This window comes from Penaeus vannamei, chromosome 35 (assembly GCF_042767895.1).
Source record: "Penaeus vannamei isolate JL-2024 chromosome 35, ASM4276789v1, whole genome shotgun sequence".
Lineage (NCBI taxonomy): Eukaryota > Metazoa > Arthropoda > Malacostraca > Decapoda > Penaeidae > Penaeus > Penaeus vannamei.
Window position 1 is genome coordinate 26543647 of NC_091583.1, and position 17500 is coordinate 26561146.

The 17500-nt window shown below is 37.0% G+C and overlaps 1 protein-coding gene and 1 pseudogene across 1 annotated transcript in view; one reads left to right on the forward strand and one right to left on the reverse strand.

Moving 5' to 3' along the window:
* The window catches only part of LOC113813156 (DNA repair protein RAD51 homolog 2), an 8296-nt gene extending 1489 nt beyond the window's left edge, over positions 1 to 6807 (forward strand). Inside the window, exons 2-10 of the mRNA XM_027365104.2 lie at positions 59 to 172; positions 402 to 513; positions 772 to 901; positions 1630 to 1740; positions 2383 to 2566; positions 3666 to 3765; positions 4207 to 4319; positions 5065 to 5143; positions 5603 to 6807. Of these exons, the coding sequence (XP_027220905.2) occupies positions 59 to 172; positions 402 to 513; positions 772 to 901; positions 1630 to 1740; positions 2383 to 2566; positions 3666 to 3765; positions 4207 to 4319; positions 5065 to 5143; positions 5603 to 5682 (1023 nt within the window). The 3' untranslated portion in view covers positions 5683 to 6807. The remainder of the gene's footprint in view (positions 1 to 58; positions 173 to 401; positions 514 to 771; positions 902 to 1629; positions 1741 to 2382; positions 2567 to 3665; positions 3766 to 4206; positions 4320 to 5064; positions 5144 to 5602) is intronic.
* A 439-nt stretch (positions 6808 to 7246) lies between these two features.
* Positions 7247 to 17500, reverse strand: part of LOC113813157 (neurofilament heavy polypeptide-like) — a 38060-nt pseudogene continuing 27806 nt past the window's right edge.

The following is a 17500-nucleotide window of genomic DNA, read 5'->3' on the forward strand; positions in this document are numbered from 1 at the left end:
GTTTTGTTGTTAAAAATGAGAAAAAAAATTATGTTGATATTATATTTATGATTCCCAGGATGTGCTGTCCCTGTCGCCACTGCAGATTATGTCCACACTCCAGTTAAGTTCTGAAGAATGTGAAGCTCTTTTGGATCGGCTGTATGCATCATGTGTTCCAAAGTACCAGTCGGTGAGATACTATACGTTTTTCTTAGCATTATTTATTGCTTTTTTGGCTGTGTTAATAACGTTGTGAATAATTTTGGATCATGAATCAAGTCAAAAACTTGCTCAAGCATTTATATTTCTTTGCATTATCAACATATGTCACTCATGGTACAATAATTGAAGGCATTTAATCTGTCTTTTCATTGTTTATTAATATATGAATTTATATATACTTATATATCCATACAAAGGCCTTTACCCTGAGCCAAGAAGAAGAAAAATTCTCGCTATCTTTAGGGAGTAACCAACTTGATGCAATGTTGCATGGTGGGCTTCATGCAGGCACTGTGATAGAATTTGCAGGCAAGTTGGCACTTCTGATTGCTAATGATATTACAGCAGTGAAGGAAATATCATTATGATTGATAATGTTATTCATAATGACATTATGATACTGATAAATACAATAGTAATTATAATGATAGTAACAGAGCATGAATAATCAATGTGACATTTTTTTTATTTAGACTACTTTCTCTCCTCTAATCAGATTGATGAATTTTATTACCTTATGAAGGGAAACACTTTACATGTATCAAAAGAGTGTATCTTTATCTACAGGTCCAGCAGGAGTGGGTAAAACTCAATGGTGCCTTCACACTGCTGTTCGTGCAGTGCTCTCTGGGGAAAGCAGTGGTCGGAATACCTCAGTTATATATATTGACACAGAAACAGCATTTAGGGCTGAGAGGTAAGTTTATAGTAAATTATTTTTTGAAAATTATGATACTTATTCTTGGCATTGTTATTACTTTATGCATAGATAGTTGAGTGTCATATTAAAAAAGTCCTGGGGTTTGTTTGAGTGTCCAGAATATTGTTAGTCTAACATTACTCATGGTTATGTGTTTTTTGAAAATGATAATATTATATATTATTTGCATTATTATTACATAAATAGTTCAGTATCATACAAAAGGAAATAGATATGTGCACTCCTAATAGTTATCACTGGTTCCACTCAAATATTTTGCAGACTTCTTTGGGATTAACTATCTGTGAAAACCACAAATAACTAGAAATGAGAGTGGCACCACTGAAATCCTTCAATATTTACATTAAGTTTGTCATTGAATTTATTATGCAGTGGTGTTCAAATTTTGGAATCTCAGATAGGTTTCTCTGTATTTCTCAAAGTTCATAACGTGAATGTATTCATATATAGGAGAGCTGTTGTAGCTGTATCTGATTGATTGATTGATTTTTTAGGATTATTATTTTTTCTTTCTCTCTTTCTTTTTGTCTTGTTATTTTTAAGTGAAATTGAAGAATTGTAGTATTTGGTTATTCACAAGCATTTTTTCCACAAAGAAAGTATATATGAAAAACATTCATATATATTTTTTTATATATTCTTTTTTCAAGGCAAAAGAATATGAATAACATTTCTACATTTATATGATTCTTCCCATCCCTCAGAATTGTTGAGATAATATGCAAGAGATATCCGGAATCCGAGCCAAGAATCTCCGAATGTTTATCCAAGATCTTCCTCTACCAGCCGTCTACAATCAGCAGCTTGTCACAAATGTAATTATTTTGACAACAATAAACACTATTTATTTTTCTTAGGACTGTTTGCTCTATGGATAATATTCTATATAGTTGTATGGTCATGTGTATCTTTACAGTGCATTAACTCTTTCAGTAATGAGTCTCTAATGAATGTATTTATTATTTAAATAGTGTTGTATTTTTTTCAGTAATGACTGTGGGACTATGTTTGATTTTTGGATGAAGATTTATTTATTTACTTTTATTTGATTAATTAATTTATTATTTTTTTTTCAGTAATTGTAGGCTGAAGTCTTAACTGTGTATAGGATTACTAATTAGTGGTGTGTGACAGAGCTTGTGGATAGTAAGACAGCTGAAGGAAAAGTGTATTCTGTAATCTAATTCTTAGCTGCTTGTGGATATTTCAGAATGTCCTGTAACATTTATAAGTATTAATTTTTTTCTAATCTTGTAAGAGTCTAATATTATCTGTTGTGATAATATGCATTTCTTAAAATCTATTACATCTGTTACATTAAATTTGAGAAAAAATGTATATTCTTTATTTAGGAAGGTTTCATAGTACATCCTTAACAATACTTCAAGAACACAGGCATTAATTCCACATAAATTTATAAATACTTAGATTATCTACTTCTCTTGCATGAAATACAGATTAGAAACACTAGAGGTTACAGCTGTGGAAAAAGATGCTGGGCTGTTGATCGTGGACTCCATAGCATCCCTGGCTCGCAAGGAGATCATGGCAGGGTCATCCCAGGCAAACATAGCTCGGGTCAACCAGCTGGCGTCTTGGGCTGCAAGACTCAAGTCGATTGCACAGCAGCTCAATATATGTGTAAGCCTTGTGGAAACCTTCATACTCTTACCTTAATTTCATAATTTCCTTTTGATTGGGTGGGGGTTTCTTTTATTGTTTCTGCTTTACTTTTTTGTCTTTTTGTTTATTGCTAATGTATAATATTGATTGTAAAAATGTCCCTTTTTGGTGCTTTAGGATAACATATTCTTAGGTTGGGTAATGGTCGTTATAAGCAGGGTTTGTACAGGTACTGGAGAATCATGGAAAATCATGGAAATTGAAATTGAAATTTCCAGACCTGGAATATCATGGAATTTTGTTTTCAAGTCTTGGAAATCATGGAAATTTAGTGTTTGTGTCTTTTGAAAATTTAAGTCTGACTTAGATTGTTTTAATTCTGAGAAAGTCTTTTGAAAGAAACCAAAATAAACTGGAATATTAAGGTAACTGAATGAAAATTTGAAAAATTATATAGCCTAAATGGATACATACTGATCCATTATAAGAACTAGTCACTATTGTCAATAAAGCACAGTCACAAGTCATTACTTGAATCTTTTATATTTGACAGCATCACTTTTGAAATACAGTCATTGTACTTGTTATAATGTGATATATATCGTGAATATACATCAGATGTTCAAGGAAAACTGAAAAGTCACAGAAAAATGCCAAAACCTTTCTGGAAATTGATGGAAAAGTCATGGAATTTTGATACCAAAAAAGTGTAGAAACCCAGTATAAGAAATTACAGTGCCAGAAGAACTTGGGTGTCATGAAAATGACCTGTTAGTTCACTGAAATTATTTTAAATTCTATTTGGTATCGACTGTCAGAGGTTTTCAGAAATAAAATTTGTAAACCAAGGAATAAGATAGTTGTGGCCTTACATCTCCATATTACCTGTAACAACTCCTTTTATATATTATTCAGTTTGCCATTCCCAGGAAGCAATTACAATATTGTATTTGGTAAAGTTGATATTTATTTAAAAGAAAGTAGATTAGGGAATTATTTCTCTTGTTATTTCTAACTACAAATAAGGATGTAATGATGTGCAGAGGAATTATCAAAACAGTCAAACAAATTGCATACTAAGTAGGCAAACAAACTATCCTGTTTCTTTGTCTTACAGGTGGTTGTTACAAATCAGGTGACCAGTCGGTTCTCAGACAAAGAACCCGTGATCACAGGGGAAGCAAATGAAGATGAGGCTGAGACTTCTTTTTCTACAGGTGATTTTGAGTGCAATGTATTAATCATAATGTATGTAACTTTAATTAGTGTCTGAGTAGAAGAAATGTTTAGAGGTTTGTTGTAAGGAAGTTATTCATGATGCAGTGTAAATTTTCTGGATTTTTTGGTAATTTTTTCCCTGAATTTCCTACACCTAGGTTTATCACCCTACATAGACTGAAGAATATATTTATGGTTATTTAGTGAACAGTTCGTTTGGTACTGTTAGGGTGCCAGAAAGAAAGGTACTTTACAATAGATCATTAAAGATACTAGTTCTTTAAAATGTGGAAGTGAATGGATGCCAGATAAAGTAATAGGAAACGTGGTTTAAGAAAAAAAATGCATTTATGTAAAAAGATCCAAGAGATGCAACAGATAATATAAAGTGAGCATTGGGAAAAATGGAAAATATATCTGAAACCTGTCTTCTCTTACAGGTGTCAAGGAGAATGTGTATTCTACACACATAACACCAGCATTAGGAAACACCTGGACACACTGTGTTAATACACGTCTCATTCTGCAGTATGATGGATCCAATTCCAGACAGGTATTATAAACCATTGATGTGATACTTAAAATACTTTACAATAAGCAGTACTTGTGATTTGTGATTTAATAATTTGGTATTTTGATTTGCAGTTTCTCAGTGACTTACATAAATTGTAAGTAAAATGCTCAGGTTAACAATTCAGACATGGAAGGTGCTAGATAGAAACATCATTGACTCAGTTTTCACCGTTAGTGCCCAGCACCCACTTTCTAAAGTTTTGGCCATGTATGGGTAGGAGATACAGCATGGAGGTCTTGCAGAGAGGTTATAGAAAAGTTAAGAGAAAAGGGTCTTTTTTAATAAGGAAATGGTACTAGTGTGAGATATCTTTTAGCATCTGAATGTAGTAATGAAATATTTAGATCTGTCAAGTATTCTGGATGCTGATATTAATCATCTCTGCTATGTATAGCAATGAATACATATCTTATAAAAGTTTGAGATATTTGCTCAATAAACACTCATAGTAATGATGCACAGGTAGATACACTCTATGCTTTATATTTCCAAGTTTTTTGCTCATGAATCTGATTAGGTGTGAGTTTTGGCAAAATTTTATATGAAAATTCATGATTATAATAAAGTCAGAAGATGCCGGACAGGAATGTAACCTCCATGAATGTTGTTTGTGAAGGAACACATAAACATACTTTTGACTTGTAGTTTTTGCATTTATCTTTCTGTACTCTTAATTGTAAAAGAACATGTAGACATACTATTGACGTTCTGTTTTTATTTTCAGCTCATCATTGCAAAATCACCTGTTGCTCCTTTTGCAGCATTTTCCTACATTATTGGGGCAGGAGGAATAGAAATCAGAGGTATAGAACCCAGGATTGTTTATTTTGTCTCATACTGTATGCGGTTCCTGTCCTTTGATCTTGGATGAACCATATTTGATGCGTTAAAGATTATTCTCTGTCATTTGCTACTTGAATGATTTTTAATATTAAGATAGAGAAGACTTACCTGTTGTGGTAATCTTTCATTGAAATTTTCTTCTTAATGTCCCTGTCAACAGCAAGCGCTTCCAAGCTTTATCCATTTAGGATAATACTTCTCTGTGTTTAATAATAATAGTTTGGTACAATACTTTACAGATGTGTTCATATATGTGATGGTATATTTATAATGTTTCATGAAGGTACAAAAAGCTATATTTCATCTCTAAGTGGTGCTGTTCTATGTTAGTGCAATTTTTATCTATTTGTAGATTATTATATAAATGAATATTTTCTTTACTGATTATTTATATACATATATTATTTCTTTTATTTCAGAGAACAGAACATTTTACTCATACTCGGGATCAGATCCTGGGCTGCACAAAATACAAGTGCAAAAGGGTGTTGTTTTGTAACTATATTTTTATGAGTATTGTGAATATTATATTTTGCTGGTTATGCTTGTTTCAAAGAGGTGGGCTTTATCCAGTGTATTAATAGATGTGTATATTTTAAATAGCATTTTGATATTTATGTATTTTGTAAACTTTGTACGAAAGTCACAGCTATTATTTACTCTTTTATGGGCCCAAAAATGTATGTAAATCATGTTTATTCTTAGTAAGAATTAAGAATAAAAAAAGTGGCCCGAGTTCTGGCCAAATTTATTTTGATTGAAATATATACTTATTTTGGTACATTTGTTGTTTTTTGTTAATTCACTAATATATATTCATAACTGATTTGCAACAAGAAAGAGTGCCTTTATTAGTACCAGTAGTAAATTGTTATTTCAGAATTTGTGACCTTTACTATAATTACTGAAATCTTGTCCTTCCGATCATCCGACTCGCGATGTGTTTACTGTTTAGTCAGTCCTGCATGCCTCTCACCTGAACTCAAATCTCTGGATGGTAAACTTGTATAGTATGTCCATAGAATTTTAGTTTATGGATTGTGTTTACACAAAGATAGCTCCACAAGTGTATAGTCACCATGGAATAATTATTAGTCCTACCTTTTGCACCTTTTTTTGCTTTTCCTTGAATTTTGGAAAGGTTTTTCTTTATAATTTCATATATCTTTTATTAGTAGTAGTATTTTGATTGCATGATACTAATCATAAAGGCACTAAATAATAACAATGTCAGTATTAATAGCATTAGAAGAAAAAAAAAAACATCCCACAAATTCAAGGAAGGAGGAAGTCTGCTGTGGTAAATAGGGCCTTCTACCTGACTTCCATTTGACTGAACACTTGTGGAGCCATCTGTGTGCAACAATATTTGCAAAAAAATACAGTGGACAATATACTCAGGGATTGAGCGGAGGCATTGACAGTTAAGAGCATTTGCAGTTCATCATTTTTTAGTTTTGTTATCTCTTGTGGGTTTATAGGACCAATAAGTCTCTTTAGATTCTTTATGTATCCTAGGTTTGCAATTTTGTTTCTTTATGGGCATAGTATTATGGGGTTAGATAGTGCTCATACAAATTATGGGATTTTTACGCTTCTTTTCTTGAATAAAATGGATAAAATATGTCTAAGTGCTGTTATATTAGCTATATGGATAGATTAATTATGTAAGTAAATTAATTTACAGAGATAAGAGTAAAACATATATATGTGTGTGTAGGGTGTATGTGTGTGCATTTGAGTTTTTCCATTAGAATAGCTGTTCCTCTCAGTATAATTTCATAAGATTAATATATATATTTATCATGCTTCAATTGTGACCAAACATTTTTACAGGTTAGCATTCACAAACAGCTGACTTAATGCATCCAGGCTACACCTCATTTTCAGCTGCTAAATACATTTCTTTTTCATGTTTATCTTAATTTTATCATCATATATATTCCTACAAGAACTTGAGTGAGACTGTTGAAGATCTCATATATGGTAGGCCACTTGCATTTTCTTAATAACCATACAAATGATATAAATGATACAGTATAAGGTTAATAATACAAAAAGCCTCTTGTCCTGACTTTAGAGTATTTCATGATTTTATTAATATAAATATGAATACTAGACAGATAATGTAATAGGTATGGGAAGACATAAGGGTGGGAACTATGACGTACAATTTATCGAAAATCAGAGAGGGGTAAATTAATACTTGCCAAGACGGATAAAGAAAAGGAAGAAGAAAGAAAAAAACAAGAGACTGTATCAGCCATGGAAATGTTGAGAATGCCTATTTCATCTTTACACTGGTGGCAGAGGTATAAGGCCATAATAAAGCAATATATTTTTTATTGCACATTTTTCAGCATCCGTTTCTTGTTGAACATCATTTATAGGACCCCTAAACAATACCTTATTACTATAGGTGCATTTTTGATAACAGTGTTTACATTTTTTTTCTTCTTTTATTACTGTGAAATACGATACATTTTTAAAATTCAGATAATGATAGATATTGTGATTATTTGGGCTGTATTTCTCTTTATAATGATGAAATAGTAATGGTATTTTTATTTTAAGTTATAATGATTATCACCACTTTGAATTAATTTCATTGCTAATGTTAGCACTGTTATTAACATCACTGCAGTAGCAATATGTGAAATGAGCAGTTATCATTATATAATGATGATTGTAATGATGATCATGATGCTGACAATGATGAAAGTAATGATAATGATATGAGAGTAGAGATGATAGTGATGGTGATGAGCAAGAATGTTATGAAATTGTGCATAATGATAATCATTGTTACTGTTATTGCTTCATAACAATAATTATAATGTTACGATGATGGTGATGTAAATGATAGTGGGAGAAATAATGATGACTGGTCCATCAAGGTAAAGTAGTCATTATTATATTGTAATGCATTAGTAACTGTCGTAATAACAGCTATAACATGTTGATGATGATTGTGCTATTGTGATGTTATAACATCCCCCAAAGATCAGTTCATGGCCTTTCCATAAAGCTTATTATCAGCTATCATGTCAAACTAAAATTTCCAAGCTCTTTTTTATTTTTATTTTTTTCATTTTTGGGGAATCATATACATTAACATTCTACTTGATATGAAGTTGTTAAAAAAAGTCAGTTTTTTAACTGATGGAACTTAGAAATAAAAAGAGAACAACACTGTATATCCCGACTCAAGCATGTACTTACATGGTATATTATAGTGTTTATGTTTCTTATATTGCTTTATTCCTTCTTTTGTAAACTCTTATTCTCAAAAGACAACAAAAAATGCTGATTATATCAATCTCAACATTTCCATCTTCGGCATTTACAGTGGAGGATGTAAAGGTACATACAAATGACAAGAAAAAGAAATTAAATCAGTAAATTGTCACAATTTCACCTATGTATTTAAATGTAGGATTGATAAAGACTGATGGATAAAAGTTGTAGCTTGGAAATATGAATGAACCTACATGTAGAGTTACTTAATAGTTGAGCTAGTGACTCCGACAAAGCCTGCTATCCCTTGCTATCGTTTCTTGTGTTTTTTTTATTTCTTTTTATTTTAATCTTTTCTGGATCAAGTTTGTAATTCTGTTTTATTTTATATTGTATATGCATATCTTGATTTAAACCTTTTGTCTTTCTATCTATCTACTTCTTGCATACTTATCTGCTTTCTGTTTTCTGTTCTTTTTTTTTCGCTTGACTGTAAGGTAGGATCAGACCTTGAACTAAGCACCGGGTTTCCTTACTCATCACCAGCTATCAACATCCTGAACACCCTACGACATCCTGAAAATTCTAGTATTCAAAGGAAAAACATATGTACCCTTTGAGGCCCTGTGTATAAATGAATTTCATGTTTGCAAACCACACCATATAAACATACGACAGTCTTCTGGGGTTTTTGCTCCTTACCTGTATGATAGCATTATTTTCTATCATCTTTCATGTAAGATGACTAATATAAAGTAGGCAATGCTCTCTCTACTCGGTTGTTTTGAGGACCTGTTTTTTTCTTCTTAAACATAATTTTTACCTTCTTTATGTGGATTTGTGATCTGCTCATCGCCTTAATGCTATCTTACACCAGTTTGGTGGACCCTCTTATGACCCTGTTTCTTAACATCAAACTTTTCACTCTAATAATACATTTGCATCATTAAATCCTAGCTAAACACGTATCATACTTCTATCATAATGCAACACTTTAAACAATACCTTCAAAACTTTTCTCTTCGTTCTTGTTGGTTTTCTAGTCTCCCTCTGCTCTATAATTGTTGGGTAACTTATGGTTTTCGATATGATATTAAAGTCAGTCTGCAGATATCTCTATAATCTGTTAAGGCATTCCCCATGTCTGAAATGAATTAACTCTTTGATTATTAAAATATATTGACAAGCACCTTCCTGGCACTGACAATTTATTTTAATATATACATAATTTTTTTTACCCCTAACTGGTGATATTGTTTGTAGTTTGTCTAATGTATCCAGTTTACAACCCACAGCTTCTTGGTCTCCTTTCCCACACTCAAACTCAAGTGCAATTAAACCCACAGAGGTAATCAATCCTTGACTCAAGATTTAACCAGCACTGTTTAATGTTTCTTGAAAAGTGGCTATGACGCATATATGTGTATATATATGTTACGAGCAAGAGCACTACAATCTCTAGAACAGGTGCCGGAGCGCACATACTACCTCTAACGTCACTCTAAGAAAGTCCAAAGTTCCATTAACCACATGAAGAATTCTCGAGTTCTCAGAAGATTTCCTCAAAGTTACAAGATACTTTGATGTTGTCTTTTATTTCATTATTTCTATTTTATTTCCTTTTTCTTCAGGAGGTCCACAAGTGGTGTCTTGGAATTGAGAACTATATAGCTACTCATATGCTGATCTTTAGATTTACTTAATACTTTAGCGATACCTCTCTTTTTCTCCCAGGTTAATAGTGTCAGAGTATGCATCAGGATTATATGAAAGCCAAATGAATCATTAGTTCATATCAAAAAGAGAAAGGAAAAGAGTTTTATTAAAAATAAGGAAACTTCCTTTTTTTGCATGAATACAGAAAAAAAAAATGAAAGGAAGATAAAAAGAAAAGAGAAGATTTTCACAATAGGAAATTAGAGATCAGAAATGACATTATCTGGAAGTCCTATTACTGAAAAATCTCGGCCTTAAATCTAATGGAAGGAGTGTAACTTTGTAACTCATGGCATGTCTGGTAGCCGCATTGGATGGCAACTCTTCCAGGTGCCAAGGGGGAGTTTTGGTGACAAGTTGGCAGGAGTGGCTGAATGTTATTGAAAGAAGATAGAATTAACTGAATAATGAATAAAAAGGAGAAAGTAAAGATGCATCTGTTTTCTTTTTTTTTCTCTCTTTTTTTTCAAAAGTGCTCGACCTTACAGCAGGCCCTTCAAAGCGTAGACAATCGGCAAAATACGAAATCAAAGCAAAGATCGAGCACTTATTTTAGAAACAAAATGCATCTTTTGTGTTGACAACCAACCCGTATGAGGTTAATTGTGAAAAATGAATACATTTTTTTTACTTTGTTAGTTTATTGTAGATGCAATAATGAATTTGAAAAAAATTTATCTTCCATTTATATGTAAACTGAAAGATGTGGAATACTGACGTCGGTGTGTTAGATCCAACATTCAATAAATAGTATATAAAAACCCCTATCTGCTTGCCATCAAAACACGTCTTTCGTCACACACTCTGAACCATTAAGTACCGTTAAGTTGAGCTGGTACTGATGGCGAACACGTCCTACCACTGAGAAGAAATGGTCTGACTGTCAAAAAAGAGTCTAAAGCACTGTTTGCAGCTGGCTGGACAGTCTCCTTCCGAATGATATATGAATCCAACTAATCTACTTTCAGCCTATCTATATCTACAAGGCTACTGTATTGCCTGGGTGGACGACGGATGGTGGTACTTCACTTCCGCTCACCTTGAAAGCCAGCTATGGGGGCCAGTTCACATGTATGGAAGAACTCATTTATTGCCCCCAGAAATGGGCATTTCCGTTTCATCCATTTTTTTTATATATATAAAGATTCGTGAGGTCAGACAGCCTTTTTTTTTTTTTTTTTACTGCACCATTGTTTGTTGCAAAAAAATATATTCTCACTAACAGCTGTATATATGATTTATTGCAGCAGTCAACTTGTAGTGTCTAATATACATGTGGTTCTTATACTGTACTTTGAGTATGAAACCTATTTAAAATGAGAGTTTGTCACTTAATGTTGCACCAGTTTTGATATCACGGGAGGAGAAGTGTCCATGATCGGTACTTCACCAGGAACCGATCTGTGATAACGATATGTATTGCAATGTTGCTGTGGGGGAAGGGGGGGGAGAGGAGGGGTTGCCTCTTATTGCCTTGTTACACTGAAAACTTAAGAGCTGGGAGTGCTTGTGCTTTTCGTTTAGAAAAAGAAATACTGCTAAGTTATTTTTTAAAAAATTATAATTAATTTTTAAAATCACCTGTTATATTGTATAGTATGGCAGACTTAAGTACTTATGTTTTTTTTTTTTTTTTTTTTTTTTTTTTGCTCTTATACTGTCACTGCAGTCTATGGTATTCTTTGCCCTCGAATCTTTTCTTAAGCGCCTTGATTTTACTCTCACCCTTTGACTGCTTCACTCTCTTATCACTGTCTGCCTTCTTATCACACGATTCCTTTCTTCTGACACCTTTCCCTTCTGGCTCCTTCTTCGTGGAGATAATCGACTTGCTGGACTTGTTGGACTTGATGGTGCCCGTGCTCTTGCCGGAGGTCGTGCTCTTGGTGGACGTGGTGCTCCGGGTCGAGGCCGAGCTCTTGCTGGAGATGCCGCTCTTGCTCGACATCCCGCTCTTGACCGAGGCGCTGCTCTTGAGGGACACGGCGCTCTTCATGGAGGAACTGCTGATGAGGGAAGCGCTGCTCTTCATGGACGCGCCGCTCTTGCCCGAGACGGCGCTCTTGTAAGACGCGTTGCTGTGTGTGGAGGCACTACTTCTAATGGAGGCGTTGCTAAGGAGGGAGATGTTGCTCTTGAGTGAGGCAGCCGAGCCCGTTGACTCGCGGCGAACCATCCCAGCGTAGGACTTCCTGTCTGGCGTGCTCTTGGTGCTGGAGGCTCCCGAAGGAGAGGCTGACGGGGATCTTGAAAGAGCCCGAGCATGGAGGCCACTTACGGAAGCACCGCTGCCTCCTGCTGCCGCCACTACCGCTGTTGCTGCAACTGCTGCAGCAGCGGCAGCAGGGGACCTGGATGGAGAAGGAGAGGGCGACGAGGACGACGCCCGTGGGCTGCGAACCCGGGGAGGGACGCCGTGGTGGTGCTCGACTTGACTCACCAGCTTTTGCGCACACCTGCACGAGGAACACCTTGTTAGTCGTCGCATGGAACACACACAGGGAACAAAGCAAGTGGAAACAATGACAGCACAAAAACACTGAACGATCGCGTGACACCAAAGTCACCTCCACAATCCGTTACTTAGGCCTTAAGACAATAATGCTACTGCGGTTTCCCTTGCCACCTTGTGCCTCACATGTACTGCGTTACCCAAACATCACATCAACTATCTGTCCTTAACACCGTTGTTATTTTCGATGCATTGCACAGAGCTGACCTTTACAAAAAGGTTCCTAATTTGGGCCTTACTAATCGAGGGTATATTTGACAGGAAAAAAAAGAGGTGAAACTGACTTGATATACACTGAGTCCAAAAGAACAACAAAGGTCAGCGGCACACTGGCGTTGAAAATAAAATATCGCCACATTAATATGATCCCAAGGAACAGTATGGCTATTCACAATGAAACAGCAATATAGTTCATAATTATGATTTATGGAAAGTGCAATTCTTAAGAGCGATAGGTTCTACAGTGGTTTTTAGAAGAACGTCAATGAATATGGAGAGGGGGTGGCATTGTAAGCCTGGGTCATGCTGTGAGTGGTGTTAAACTCGCAAGAAATGGGAAGATTTACATGCTCATGCCACGGAGGTTCAGAGTGGACAAGTTAGGGAAATTCTGCAGCATTGGGATTTTTTTTACAAGCTTTTCTTAATTTTATTTTCCTTGTTTTTTTCCTAACTAATGGAAAAATGAATGTTTATATTTGAAATATATTTGTTAAACATATTCATCGAAATAAAGGCATTCTAAGTAATAAATGGGGGTTCAGCATCTGGAACCGGCATCCAGATCTGAATCGTTTTCAAATACAGTAATTTATGACTTTCAGCCTAAAGCATACAAAAAAATCAACGTTTTAATGGACTCTCATAAAATCCCGAGGACCCGAGAGATGGATTCAGGATAATCCCTTGCCAATTGCAATCCTTTCAACACCTGCTGCAGAATATCCCATAGGCCTATATTCACACCAAAGATATCCTTTCATTGATAGTCAGTTCTAGCTACATCTGGGAGTAAGCTCGTAAGTAGAGTGGCATTTCTCTCCTGAAAGTGATATACAAAGATTAGGAACACTTATATATACTGTGCATAAGTCTGTACCTACACAACGTGAAAATGTACGACAACCATGAGCCAATGTAGTCTGAGCGCACGCAAGCAGTATGAATGGAAGTTTGTCACATAGGTAAGTGTAGAGGTTAATTCATTTTGAACACTGAACACTGAATTGCCCCAACCAATCACTTAACTCTTTAGTAGACTCAAAAGTTCTCCACAACCCAGATGGTGATACGGTTTGCTGTAGTTACCCCTTTCACTCTCCCCCTCGCCTTCCATTCTCTTACAAAGCTCTGTATAGGCCAGAAGGAGAGTTTATTGAGCGACTGTGCAACCGTTATTGAAGCAAACGGGGCATATATGATATATAGGATATGAGTTATGGAGCACTCCTTAGTTGTGATGTTGAAAAAAATCCTATTTTTCCTTTTTTTTTCTTACTCATAGGTCAGAAATGTCTTGGATTAAAAATCATTAGAGTGTGAGTGAGTATAAAAAAAATCACAAAAATAAAAAAAAGAGATGGTAAAATGCTAATGGGTTTCTTGTCATTTACTAAGAAAAAAAAAACAAATTTGATTATAGCTTGTACCAATGTTCAATCACAAAAAACTACAATGAATGGTAGTTGTAAACCTAGATCGCGCGCGGGAAAAATGAAAGTCTCGCTCACCTTATTCTTGTAGAAGATGACTTCTCTTTCTCGAGTTCCTTTTCTGTTATGAATTCCGTGTACTCTTTGATGGTCGGCAGCCTTCCCAAAACCTCCTGGCGGAAGAGAGAGGGTTTTTGAATGAGGGCGGAGGGAAGGGAGGGAGCGGGGAGGGAAAGGAAGAGAAGAGGGGAGGGAAGGGAGGGAGCGGAGAGGGAAAGGAAGGGAAGAAGGGAGGGAAAGGAAGGGAAGGAGGGGGTGTGAGTGGAGGGAAGGGGGGAAGGGGGTGAGTGGAGGGAAGAAGGGAGCGGGGAGGGAAAGGAAGGGAAGAAGGGGTGTGAGTGGAGGGAAGGGGAGGGGGGCGAGTGGAGGGAAGAGGAGGGGGATGAGTAGAGGGAAGAGGAGGGGGTGAGTAGAGGGAAGAGGAGGAGGTGAGTGGATGGAAGGGGAGGGGGTGAGTAGAGGGAAGAGGAGGAGGTGAGTGGATGGAAGGGGAGGGGGATGAGTGGAGGGAAGAGGGGGGGAGGGAAGGGGGGGAAGTGGAAGGGAAGGTGATGAAGACATACCGCGGATTGGGTGAAGTTTATGCCAATGTGTGTGGGTGGATTTGTTTTTGTCTGTCTGTCTGTTTTTCTGCCTGTCTGTCTGTTTGTATATCTGTTCGATAATTTGTGTGCTAGAAAGTCTGTATGTCTATTGGGTAGCTTATCTGTCTATCTGACTGTCTGTCTGTCTGTCTCTGTCTCTCTGTTTGTCTGTCTGTCTGTTTCTCTGTCTGCCTCTGTCTCTGTCTCTCTGTCTGACTCTCTCTCTCTCTCTCTCTCTCTCTCTCTCTCTCTCTCTCTCTCTCTCTCTCTCTCTTTCTCTCTCTCTCTCTCTCTCTCTCTCTCTCCCTCTCTCTTGCTCATTCGCTCTCTATCTGTTTGTTTGTTCAACTCTGTATGTCTGTCTCTGTCTGTCTGTCTGTCTCTGTATCTCTCTCTATGTCTTTTGTATGTCTCTGTCTCTCTCTATCCTTGTTTCCCCATTTCTGTCTGTCTCTCTACATATTTGGTCTGTCTGTTTGTTTACATCTATGTCTCTGTCTCTGTCTGTCTCTTCCTCCTTTCCTTCCTTTCTACATCCATCCATCCATCCTTACATCTATCTATCTATCCACCCTGCCTCCTAAAATCCCACTCACTCACTCACTCACCCACCCACCTATCCATCCACCCATCCATCGAACCATCTATCCACCCACCCACCCACCTTCACATCAGTACACCCACCTATCCATTCACCCATCTGTCCACCCAACAATCCATTTATTCATCCATCCATCCATCCATCCACCAACCCATCCGTCCGTCCATCCGTCCATCCATCCATACACCCACCCACCCATTCATCCATCCATCCATTAATCTATTCACTCACCCACCGACCTACCCATCCTTGTACCTATCCATCCATCCACCAACCCACCCACCCACCTATCCATTCATTCATCCACCCATCCATCCACTGATCCACCCATCCATCCACCCACCCACCCACCCATCCACCCACGCGCCCACCTACCAACCTACCCATCCATTCATCCACCCATCTATCCATCTATCCCTCCCTCCATCCACCATCCCACCACGTAAGGAAGGGCAGAAGGGAGGAGAGAGAGAGAGAGAGAGAGAGAGAGAGAGAGAGAGAGAGAGAGAGAGAGAGAGAGAGAGAGAGAGAGAGAGAGAGAGAGAGAGAGAGAGAGAGAGAGAGAAAGAGAGAGAGAGAGAGAGAGAGAGAGAGAGAGAGAGAGAGAGAAAAGTTGAAGAGGGGTCGAGATTTTACACTAAAAGCGTCTTTTCAGGGATCCAGGATCGAACAGCAATTCATAAGCGGTTGTGTTCCCCCTCTCATGCTCCTCTCTCGCTCTCCCTCCTTGCTTTCTTTCTTCCTTCGTTTCTTCGTCCGTTCGTTCGTTCGTTACTCTCTCCCTCCTTCCCACCTACGCTCACTCCTTCCCTCCTTCCCGCCCACCCACCCTCATCCCTTCCCTCCCTCTCTCCCTCCTCCCTTCACTCTCTATTTCCTCTCATTCCCCAACCCTCTGTCTGTCAACCTGTCTGTCTGCCTGTCTAACCGTTTGACTGTGTGTCTGTCTGTCTACCTATCCAACCGTCTGTCTATCTGTTTGTCTGTCTGTCTGATTACCTGCCTGCCAGTCAGTCAGTCTCTCTCTCTCTTTCTCTTTCTCTTTCTCTTTCTCTTTCTCTTTCTCTTTCTCTCTCTCTCTCTCTCTCTCTCTCTCTCTCTCTCTCTCTCTCTCTCTCGTTCTCTCTTTCTCTCTCTCTCTCTCTCTCTTCTTCTCTCTCTCTCTCTCTCTCTCTCTCTCTCTCTCTCTCTCTCTCTCTCTCTCTCTCTCTTCTCTCTCTCTCTCTCTCTCTCTCTCTCTCTCACTCTCTCTCTCTCTCTCTCTCTCTCTCTCTCTCTCTCTCTCTCTCTCTCTCTCTCTCTCTCTCTCTCTCTCTCTCTCTCGCTCTCTTTCCCTCTCTCTTTCTCTCTCTCTCTCTCTCTCTCTCTCTCTCTCTCTCTCTCTCTCTCTCTCTCTCTCTCTCTCTCTCTCTCTCTCTCTCTCTCTCTCTCTCTCTCTCTCTCTCCCTTATCCTCCTCTCTTTCTGTATGTACAAGTGGCGTAATATTCTGCACACAGATATTAAACATAAAAATGTGTTTTTAGTGTTTAGCGAGTTCATATGTCTTCAATTCTATATTTTGATTGTTTTTACTAATACGTTTTGTCTTTTTAATTTTTATTAATTGTTTTAATCCAGGTGTTATCTGATATGGCATTGATGTGAAAGATATCGACTGATTGATGCTTAGTGAAAATATTTTTTTGCGTGTTAATTAGGCGTAGGTTTGTGCAGGCATTCTTTTGTTTTGAAGGGATACAGGTGTATAAGTGTGTTGCAAATATTTTCGAAGGGATACAGGTGTATAAGTGTGTTGCAAATATTTATTATATTGCAAATAACTACTGAGTGTGGTTGCAGATGGTTAAGGTGCTTTGGATATATTAACCTGTAAGATAAAATGAGCATTATTGCTTGCTGTCTGTAGTCTTAATGGTGGTTTTGGCGGGAATAAAAAAGAATGTATTTTGTGAA